The 11652-nt window shown below is 43.2% G+C and overlaps 1 protein-coding gene across 1 annotated transcript; it reads left to right on the top strand.

The window, feature by feature from the left end:
* Positions 1-1199: 1199 nt before the first annotated feature.
* Positions 1200-10999, top strand: rnf4 (ring finger protein 4). Its single transcript, XM_063000875.1, has 8 exons — positions 1200-1261; positions 3221-3331; positions 3487-3610; positions 4719-4795; positions 4939-4951; positions 5278-5401; positions 10211-10268; positions 10396-10999. Exons 2-8 carry the CDS (start codon positions 3320-3322, stop codon positions 10543-10545), a joined length of 558 nt encoding a protein of 185 aa, XP_062856945.1. The 5' UTR covers positions 1200-1261; positions 3221-3319; the 3' UTR covers positions 10546-10999.
* Positions 11000-11652: the final 653 nt, after the last annotated feature.

The following is an 11652-nucleotide window of genomic DNA, read 5'->3' as shown; positions in this document are numbered from 1 at the left end:
ATATTTCAGAGGATTCTATATGCATATAGACAGTTATGGACCTACAATGGCAGTTGTAGCCAAGCGGTTAAGGTACTGGACTAGTAATCAAAAGGTCACTGGTTCAAGCCCCACCACTGCTAGGTTGTCACAGTTGGGCCCTTGAGCAAGGCCCTTAACCCTTAATTGATTAGACAGTATACTGTCACAGTACTGTAAGCATTTACTGCTAAATGCTGTAAATGTAAATGATATAGTCATACCAGTACAGCGCACTGTCACGTTATTACAGTGTTAGTTTCATTGCAGCAGTGTCGAAAGTTTCCAACATTTCAATGTTCGTGCCGGAAGGAGAATCCAACCAAAAACATAAAATGAACAGCACCCAGCGATCAGAAATTGTCCACTGATAAAAGACTAGGAGGATTTTAACACGTGTTAAAAGAAAATAGCACTAGTCTCCAACTATCAGAACCAACAGGATGTGTTCCTTAAGTGCCCAGTATGTTTCAGCAGTATTTAAAAATCCCAACAACACTGCTGCACCTTATGGTGGCAATATGAGTGTATTAGATCCAGCACTGTTCTGTACAGGTGTATCTTTGGATTACTAACAAGTTTATTTACCACTGGGACAGTGGTGGCCTAGTGGGTAGAGCTTTGGGCTACCTAACTGAAAGGTTGAGGGTTTGAATCTTAGATCTGCCATGCAGCCACTGTTGGGCCCTTGAGCAAGGCCCTTAACCCTCTCTGTTCCAGGGGCGCTGTACAATAGCTGACCCAGCGTTCAAACAAGCTGGGATATGCGAAGAAAGAACTTCGTTGTACTGTATGTCTGTATATGTATATATGACGAATAAAGGCATTCTATCTGTCGATCAAGTTTGGTATGTTCTCCTTGGTCCATCAAAGTTTCCTTACAATTTTCAAAATCATGCACAGGTTTGTTAGCTTCTCAAAGAACAGCACACACTATCACGGTAGTACCATTGCAGGACTGGAAAAGATCCACCTTCACAATATTATCAGGTCATTTTTAGAAACCGAAAATACAAGTAGACTCTCTACCAACCTATGCTCATGTAAGCATGACTTTTCTCTTTACTTACAGGGGTGCGTCTCAAATTGCTTCTTATTCAGCATATAGTGCACTAACAAGGGGGCGTCATTCACTCTCTTGCACACTATCTAGGACACTTGTATAGTGTGTAAGGTGTTATTTGTAATTCAGCCTATTATTTTGAACAGGCTGATTTGACTCGGCGGATGGTTTAGCTCTACAGTATGTACGCGTTGAACTTCATCTTTATTGTGTTAAACGGTTCGATTTAACGAGTTTTTATTTCATTTTTAGAAAAATGGCAGTTTCTTATTGTTGATAAAACAGTATTTGCGTATAAAATGACATGCTAACACGTTAGCTTAGTGTTTACTTGGGGAAAGTGTACATTTTCTTTGTTGGTATGTTTTTAAATATATAAATATAAACTCGACAGTTCGTATTATATCTGAATTTCGGTTAGATCAGATCTAAGTATATTATTTAATTTATAACTTGATATAATAAAGGATTTGCGGTGTGCATCTTGGTTAGCTAGTTGCTAGCGAGACAGGTAGCCTGTTATGCTATCGAATAACGCAGCTAGTGTGTTCGCTAACGGCAAATAAAACATAACATTTTAATGTGATCAGAATTCAAACACGGCTGTATATGTGATTTTTTGGTGATTTACAATTGAACAGCTTGTATTAGCGTATTAAAACCACCTCCTTGTTTCTACACACACTTCATTTTATCAGCTCCACTTACCATATAGGAGCACTTTGTAGTTCTACAATTACTGACTGTAGTCCATCTGTTTCTCTGCATGCTTTTTTTAACCTGCTTTCACCCTGTTCTTCAATGGTCAGGACCACCACAGAGCAGGTATTATTTAGGTGGTGGATCATTCTCAGCACTGCAGTGACACTGACACGGTGGTGGTGTGTTAGTGTGTGTTCAGACACAGCAGCGCTGCTGGAGTTTTTAAACACCTCGGTGTCACTGCTGGACTGAGAATAAAGCACCAACCAAATATATCCAGCCGACAGCGCCCCGTGGGCAGCGTCCTGTGACCACTGATGAAGGTCTAGAAGATGACCGACTCAAACAGCAGCAATTGATGAGCGATCGTCTCTGACTTCACATCTACGAGGTGGACCGGCTAGGTAGGAGTGTCTAATAGAGTGGACATGGTATTTAAAAACTCCAGCAGCAGCGCTGCTGTGTCTGATCCACTCATACCAGCACAACACACACTAACACACCACCACCATGTCAGTGTCACTGCAGTGCTGAGAATCATCCACCACCTAAATAATACCTGCTCTGTGGTGGTCCTGACCATTGAAGAACAGGGTGAAAGCAGGTTAAAAAAGCATGCAGAGAAACAGATGGACTACAGTCAGTAATTGTAGAACTACAAAGTGCTTCTATATGGTAAGTGGAGCTGATAAAATTGACTGAGTGTAGAAACAAGGAGGTGGTTTTAATGTTATGGCTGATCGGTGTAGGTATGAATGAGTATAATGTATATATCGGTTATAATTGATGCCTGGGATCATGGTCTGACGTTTTTCTTTCATTTGGATTGCTTATTTACTTATTGAGAAAGCCAAGGGATACCTTAATTAATCTTTAAAGCTTTAATTAATGTAGTGGTGTTCATTAGGTCCAGTAACAAGCCAGCATTTTACAGGACCAGGTGCACCTTATGGCGCAGGCTTCATTTGTTGATAATGTTCCCATATTCAAATATTCAAAATAGGTTATGGGTGTGTAACACATCCGGATAAAGTCGTCAAAGCACCTCTTCTAACTTCTACAATCACCATATTTAGTCATTTATGAATTCTTCATGGTGCTCATGTGGCGCAGCAGTATTACGCCAGCCCACCACGGTTGAGATCCAGGTTCGAATCTCTTCAACGCTGCCGGCCGGGCGTCCACACGGTCATAGTGATGGATTGGCATCCTGTCCGGGATGTGTTACTGCATTGCACTCAGTGATCCTGTGGAAACTGGACCCACCACGATCATGACCAGGATACTGCAGTGGTAGAAAATGAACAAATGAAAAAACATGAGATTTATTCATCATAATTGTTTTGCTATTTGCTGTCAATGTTCCAATCCTACAGAATAATCGTGAGTATGATTAGCTCGTATCTCATGCCTTGTCGTGTCTTCCTCCCCTCCTAGTCGGTGCTACAAAACAGAATCCCCTGAGCGGTTCTGGTGTCTGGTGGTGAATCAACCTGAGATCAACGTTATAAATGACAACTTTCTTTTAAGTTGAACATGAATGGTGCGGTAGGTATTTTTTAAATATAGTTTCACCCAGGTGGTTTGGTCACATGACCCTAATTAGCCCCGATTAGGTTCACCTGAGCTTCCCCTCTGCCTCCCTCGGGTGGGTGTGTCAGTCGGTTCAGGTCTGACCTCCAGCGCTTTCTTTGTCGCCTCAGGCTCAGAGGAGAAGACGGTCGAGTTCCAATCCATGTTCCAGACGTAGCAGTAAGAGAAGCAGGATACAGATGTCTCAGCAGCCGGTGGAAACCATCGATATGGTAGAAAGCGACAGATTAAGCAGTGAGTAAATGTTCACTTCATCTGGGCATGTTCGTACCTGTGTGTAGCTAATTCAGATCTCTTTTATGGATGTATGTATGTAAAATATATGTGGTGACAGGTTTGTGGGTTGAATAATTTCCATATATATATATATATATATATATACACACCGATCAGGCATAACATTAAAACCACCTCCTTGTTTCTACACTCACTGTCCATTTTATCAGCTCCACTTACCATATAGAAGCACTTTGTAGTTCTACAATTACTGACTGTAGTCCATCTGTTTGTCTACATACTTTTTTTAACCTGCTTTCACCCTGTCCTTTAATGGTCAGGACCACCACACTCCTACCTAGTTGGTCCACCTTGTAGATGTAAAGTCATCTTCTAGACCTTCATCAGTGGTCACAGGACGCTGCCCACGGGGCGCTGTTGGCTGGATATATTTTTGGCTGGTGGACTATTCTCAGTCCAGCAGTGACAGTGAGGTGTTTAAAAACTCCATCAGCGCTGCTGTGTCTGATCCACTCATACCAGCACAACACACACTAACACACCACCACCACCATGTCAGTGTCACTGCAGTGCTGAGAATCATCCACCACCTAAATAATACCTGCTCTGTGGGGGTCCTGACTATTAAAAAGCAGGGTGAAAGCAGGTTAAAAAGGTATGTAGACTACAGTCAGTAATTGTAGAACTACAAAGTGCTTCTTTATGGTAAGTGGAGCTGATAAAATGGACAGTGAGTGTAGAAACAAGAAAAAACATTGAGGTTCCTCTGTATATAAGGTTTGTTGTGGTTTTTTGGAGTGTGGTCATGTGACACAGGTAAAATATACTAACCCTTCACTGCTGAGATCTGAGGCCAGTGCCGTGTTTGAGGGAGGGAAGGTCGGACAGGGTTTATTCCTTCTGTACCTGGTTAAGTGAGGTGGCTCTCTGTATGCAGTATGACTGACCGGTAACAAGAAGCGGTTGCAGATAAGGCACATGTGGTGATTCGGCTCTCCCGGATCAGATCAGGGGATTGTTCAGACGGCCGTGGATTGACGATCGGGAACCGGATCCCTCCTTTCTTATGTTTATATTTGTGTATATATATATATTTACCATACAGCTGAAGATGTGGTGGACCTAACCTGTGAAGCAGCGGATTCGGCGGTGGTTGATCTTACCAACAATGATTCGGTTGTGGTATGTTCTCATCTCTCGTCTTCATGGTTTGATATTTATTACTTGACCATTATTAATAACGAGCAGTCCATTTTCCATCTCCTAATTTTGGCTCGTTTCTTTTTTTCCCCCCCTTATCATTTTAATCGGTCTGTGGAAACCAGCTTGTGGACGATGGTAATGACTCTTTATCTATTTATTTATTAATGTATGTAGGTTTTAATGGAGGATTTTGAACAGAATACTATTTTTTTCAGTGTTCTAGGGAGTTTTTATTAACGTTTTAAATTATATATCCTAAATTTGCGCTTAGATAAATGTGCAGGACACTTTCCTCAGTTACAAAATGCATTTTAAAGTTAATTTGCATTTACATTTAAACATGAAATGTCCCGGGCACGGAAATGGCACCGATTCGGCGGAATGGCCCTTAAATGTCGGGGTCAGTGGTCAGTGTGTTGGTGTGTGTTGTATTGGTGTGTGTGTGTGTGTGTGTGTGGTAGGTACACAGAGCAGACGCGTTCAGGGCACGGAGAGTTACGTGGTGAGCAGTGACGACGATGAGCCAAGTCAGAGTCTCGATCCGGTTCTGCCGTCGTCTCTACGCGCCAGTAGTACAAACGCCAGGTAAACGTCACCCACCGCATCGGGGTCAGATCTGTGATACGGCTTTATCGAGTGAGCACGTTCTCTCGGGTTTATTTGATTCGCACCCTGGTAGAGATGCCCGATCGGTCGATGCCGTCACTGGACTCGAACGATAAAAGGTACTGATGTGAATTACTGTAATACATAGACTGAAATGTGTTTAGGGAACTAGATTTCAACCTGTGTGTGTCCCTAAACCTTTGTCCATATAGTGTGCATGATTATCATAAAATATGGATTTCCCCCCCCAATTTAGTCATAGCCAATTATTATTTTGCTGCTGGGGACCCCGATGGCATCTTAGGAGGGTGTATTTGCCTGACGCACGCTCCCTCTGGTCCATTGCGTGTGAGGACGGTCTCGCCCATGGAGAGTCACACGCTGATCTCCACGTTCTTTCACTTGCTGCTAATCGGCGTCCTTAACACGGCGTCGGAGACCCCGCCCACTTTTTAGTCCGTTTTTTTCCCAGCCAGCAGATTGTGCCCGGTTCACACTACACGACCGGTCGGCGCTAGATTTGCCGGCTCGGGAGCGACTCGGCGTTCGCTCGGCGATCAAAACTCGGCTCTCGATCGCTAAGTGTGAACTATCCAACAACTCGATCCGACCGGCTCGCCGAGCGCTCGGCGACCGGATCGAGATTTCTAGCATGTCAGATATCCGAATGGGTGTTTCCCGACTGGCAATGAGTGCTGTGTCGAACAGCCAATGAGAACGCAAGATACAGCGTGAGAAGAAACGCAGGGGAGGAGTGTAACAGGTTCTACAGGGGCTTAATATAGTTTATATCATAAAACACAGGTGTTACACACTAGTTTTACAGTATTTCTGACCTGATCGTTCTCTACAAATCACCCACGCTGCATTGCAAAAAGTATTTATTAACCTCCAACTCGCTACAGAACAATCCAAGCCAAATCCACCAAGATTCATTTATTTTTTCTCTTAGTTTTTACGTGCACAAACTTCGATCGCTCGCTACTTGTGCATTTTAGACGTGGTGTCATTAAACCCCTCGTCACATCTCGCGTGTGTTTTCGTAACAAAACGATATTTGTGAGAGCGGAGAAGCTCGCCTGCGATTCCAGTTGGTGATGGATGGTGTAGTGTGAGACCCCCCATCGCCGATCAGTCGTGTAGTGTGAAAGACTCCCGAGTTCAGGAGATCCAGTCGTGTAGTGTGAACCGTACAGCGACCCGGCAAATCAGAAAGTCGTGTAGTGTGAAATACACACGGACTGAAAGACTCCCGAGTTCAGGAGATCCAGTCGTGTAGTGTGAACTTGGTATTAGTGGCCAACTGAGATTCGAACTCTTGAGAGATCAGAATCCTTGCACAGGTGTGCTAGTGGAATATCACGCTGTGCCACATGGGCGCCTCAGGACTGGAAACTGGTGCATCCCTTTCCTGCTTAAATTGTTGGTGGTTTTTTGCCTTGTCATCAGTTTTCTTAAGACGTTTGTGGTTAAGATGAGTTATTGTGTTATGGTTTTGAAAACGTCACGTCTTTAACCCTTCATTGCATGATTTTTTTTTCTTTGTGGAAAATATATGTTGGTTGTTATAGCCACTGAATACACAGAAAAATAGTAAAAAAATATATATATATTTTCCAAGTTCCCTTGGTGTGTTTCTGGCTTTTTTTCCCCCCAATCTAGTAGGGCTGGGTATCGCCACTAATTTCCTGGATCGATTCGATTCCGATTCAACACAGTTAGGCATATTTGAGTTACATTAACAGGTTTTGTTTAAATATGTGCAGATGTTCAGAGAACGAATGTGATAATTGTACAAAGAACACTCATCATTAAAAATATTTGTGTATTTTGTTTACATAAATAATTAATCCAAAACAGAAAACGGTAACATTTATTTTTTATTATTATTTTATATGTCTGACACGCTACAACAGTGTAAATGTAAACATACACCTGGCTGTTGAACAGCTTATGCCAAGTTTACACTACACGACACTCTGATTTGCCGGGGGTGATGGGGGGTTTTACATCTACACCATCTATCACCGGGGGAATCACAGGCGAGCTTCTCTGCTCTCCAAAACTACGTTTTGTCACGAAAACAAACGTGAGAAGTGATGAAAGGTTTAATGATACCACGTCCAAACATGCACATCAACAAGTAGCGAGAGATCAGAGTTTGTGCGCTGATGTAGAAAAGAGGAGAAAAATAAATGAATCCGAGTGGATTTGGCAACACGAGCAGCATGGCTTGTTCTATAGTGAGTTGGAGGTTAATAAATATTTAGTTTTGTAGAGAACGATCAGGTCAGAAATACTGTAAAACTCGCGTGTGCTGATGTATTCTGATAGAAACTATATTACGCCCCTGTACCACCTGTTTACAACCTCGCCCCTGTGTTTCCCCTCGCTGTTCCTCACACTGATCGAGAGCCGAGTTTAGATAGCCGAGCGAACGCCGAGTTCCTCCCGAACCTAGCGCTGACCCTCGTGTAGTGTGAACCAGGCATGACCTGAGCTTCTGCCGTGCTGAACTGATGTGCAGGTCAGATCTCGTTGCGCAAAAAAACACTGGCCGGTCACGCGAGATTAAAGGGGGTAACAGATTTCCGTGTGCACCGTAAAAAGGGGCGTATTTAAAAGATCGATCTCGCGTTTATATGAATCGATATCGGATCGTTCAAATGAAGATCGATTTTAAAACCCACCCCTACAATCTAGTAACTTCCAATTCCCTCTTTGCAGTAAAAAGAGGTTTTTCATGCATTTGCAAAATATTCATATGTTTTATGTACTATGTAATATGAAAATCAGATACCCATCATTGTGAACAAGAAATTTCATTTGCTCATCTGTTGATGTGGTGTCGCTTGGGAGGTCCAAAAAAGCAGCTGTCGCACCATCTCCCGGTCGGACGAGTTCCCCTTTTTCGGCATGAGGAGCCGACCTCACCGCACGTTGTTGCAAATATGCAATATGCAATAACGTAACCGTAAGGACGCAGCGTACGATTATTGTGTACGGTTATGCGACTGATAACAACTACATACCTGTAGCTTCGCCTGGGATTTTTTCGGGAAGCTTACCTGCTAAATTTTTCACTCTTTCACGGCCTAATTCACTGAACAGCGTGGACGCGGCCGTTAGCCGGAACAAAAGGACGTAATCTCGATTCGTACGCCATCTGTGGTACAGATACATGAGCGAGACGTAAAGTACAGTAGTGTTAAAAAAAATAGCAGTGATTTTAAAAAAGTGAATAAAGCACAAAATCATTATAATAACTTTTATTTCCATAAATGCAAACGCACTGAAAATACTCCACTTTCAATTCTAAATCAAAACATTAACAAAAAATAGCAGTGTCAGCATTTTTCTTTAAAAACTCAAAAAAATGTATCTATAACATCTGTGTTGCATGGAGTCGATCAACTTCTGGCACCTCTGAACAGGTATTTCCAGTCCAGGATGATTAAACTACATTCCACAGTTCTTCTGCAATTTTGGGTTTTGCCTCAAAAAAACGTGTTTCAGACGTCAGCCCACAAGTTCTCTCTGGGATTGAGGTCAGGGGATTGTGCTGGTCACTCTATTACCTCAATCTTGTTTGTCTGTAACCAAGATGTTTTGGGTCATTGTCATGTTGAAACACCCATTTTAAGGACATTTCTTCTTCGACATAGGGCAACATGATCTCCTCAAGTATTCTGATATATTTAAACTGATCCATGATCCCTCGTATGTGATAAATAGGCGTAACACCACGGTATGAAAAACATCCCCATATCATCATTTTGTACCACCATGCTTTACTGTCTTCACAGTGTACTGTGGCTTGAATTCAGTGCTCAAGGGGCGTCAGACATACTGTCTATGGCCACTTGACCCAAAAAGAACAATTTTGCTTTCACCAGTCCACAAATGTTGAGCCGTTTCTCTTTGGACCAGTTAATGTGTTCCATGGCAAATTTGAACCCATTCAGGACGTCTTTTTCTTAACAACGGGACTTTGCAGGAGTTCTTGCTGGTAAATTGGCTTCACTTCTGTACTCACTGGTAACTTCAGATGTTCCTTGATCTTTCTGGAGGTGATCATTGGCTGAGTATTTGCCATTTTGGCTATTCTCTGATCCAATCGAACAGTAGTTCCACGCTTCCTTCTGCGTCTTTCAGGTTTTGGTCGTCACTTCAAGGCATTTTAGATCATTTTAGCTGAGCAGCCCATAATTTGCTGCACTTCTCTGTATGTTTTTTCCCTCTAAAATCAACTTTTTAATTAAAGTACACTGTTCATCAGAACAATGTCTGGAACAACCCATTTTACCCAATATTTCAGAAGGAAATGAGCTATGACCAACCTGTGCAACATTTGCCCCCCTCCTACCTTAAATAAGGGCCAAAATTGACACCCGTTCTTCTGCAGAATGAATTGAACTCCTCACTGCTATTATTTTGAACAAGCCCCTTTCAATCAATGCTTCGATTACTCGGCATGAGCGGCATGCATGTCCTAATTGTTGGGTTTGTTTTGTTTTCATTACTCTACTACACTTTCAAGTCAATTATTTGCTATGTAGAAATATCACTTCTACTAAAAACAGTGATTTATCAAGTTAATGGTGTTGGACTGCTATTTTTTTTAACACCACTGTACATGAGCGAGACGTAAAGTAGGTCGGCCAGCGATGCTGCTACACTCGCAGCTTCACAATCTTTAATTTGTTGCAAATTCGCTACACGATGCAGTGAAGGGTTAAAAAGCTTCTGATGCATCATGCTGACCGAAGTCTTGATGCTTTGCTGTAGTTACAGGTCCACACCCGGTGCGGTGAGCTGCCCTGTCTGCATGGATGTTTACACAGAGGTAAATAAACGTCTATTTCATTAAAGCGGTTTCTAACGTAGCCGATGTAGAGTAGGTGGTGTTACGCATGCTCACTGCACGAGAAGGCTTGCGCATCAGGAAAGCGATCTTCTCCTTTCTTCCACAGATCATCGAGAGTGGACGGCTCATGGTGTCCACCAAGTGCGGCCACCTGTTCTGCAGCCAGTGCATCCGCGACTCCCTCGCCCTCACGCACAGCTGCCCCACGTGCAGAAAGAAACTCACCCATAAACAGTATCACCCCATTTACATCTGACCCGCCCAGAGAGGGGACACCTCGCCTGACCCGCACACATCCATCACCAGTACGTTCGTCTCTGCCAAACGACTTCCTACAGCGCCGGTAACGTCAGCCGGATGGCGGGTTCATGCGCCAGTGGATTAGATGATGTACCAAATCCATCCGGATCCTTAACGAAGGATTTTCCACCGTCTGTACTCGCTCATGAAAGTGTTTATATGAAGGTTTCGAGGAGGAAAGGTGCTGCAGTCCGGCTCCGCTTTGATCCCGTCGTGTCCCGAGACGGACACGCAGCTCAGCCTTCTGTTTTTCAGACGTGAAATTGCAATTCTTATTTACCGTGGAAGCAGTTTGGTTTGTTATTCCTGCATTTATTCATTGTAAATATGTGTATGTATTATTTTACAAAGATCTAGTAACTTAAAAAATGTTGAATGGTGCAAGTTTCAATAAAAAAACTGAATGAAAACAGGATTCGTGTGTTAAATAAAAAACGATACAGATTTAGGAATCAGTCTGTGTATTTTCTGGCGACATTAGTGTCGTTATTAGAAGATCATGAGCAAATTAGTACCTTTATGCTGTGATACTTTATAGCACTGCTCCAGATTCAAACCCTGGATTGAAGCGCTAGCGTCCCCGATCCTCAGGTTTACTTTCGCAGTGGAAAAATACACTAGCACAACAGAGCTGGGATTTCGAATACATCGTATCGAATCTCGGCTCTGCCATCCGGCTGGGCTGGGCGGCCACATGAACGACGTTTGGTTGTTGTTCATCCAGGTAAGGGAGCCGGATAGGGAGCTCATAACTGATGCAATTACGACCTCTGCTGGCTGATTGATGGCGTCTGCACAGAGTCGGGGTGTGAATCTCCGTGCACAAAGCTGAACCGCACATGAACTCGCCTCGTGCAGGTGAAAAGATGCAGTCGGGTACTGCACACGTGTCGGAGGGGGCGTGTGTCAGTTCGATCTCTTCAATTAGAGGCGGGGGTCAGTACCAGTGGAGAGGAAGCGTAACGCAATCAGGTAAAAATTGGGCGTGCTAAAAATGGTGAGAAAGGGAAAAAAAATGCCAGTAGGTGGATTGTTTTTACCTAATTGCTTCTGGGAGTGAGCG

Source organism: Trichomycterus rosablanca, chromosome 8, assembly GCF_030014385.1.
Source record: "Trichomycterus rosablanca isolate fTriRos1 chromosome 8, fTriRos1.hap1, whole genome shotgun sequence".
In the NCBI taxonomy this organism is placed as follows: domain Eukaryota; kingdom Metazoa; phylum Chordata; class Actinopteri; order Siluriformes; family Trichomycteridae; genus Trichomycterus; species Trichomycterus rosablanca.
This window is presented reverse-complemented; position numbering and strand designations above follow the sequence as displayed.

What these genes read in the sequence shown, in the direction of transcription:
- rnf4 (XM_063000875.1), top strand. An exon ending in AGAAAGCGACAGATTAAGCA is followed by an intron (nt 3,611 to 4,718) that starts GTGAGTAAATGT and finishes TTTACCATACAG; the next exon opens with CTGAAGATGTGGTGGACCTA. An exon ending in GCCAGTAGTACAAACGCCAG is followed by an intron (nt 5,402 to 10,210) that starts GTAAACGTCACC and finishes GCTTTGCTGTAG; the next exon opens with TTACAGGTCCACACCCGGTG.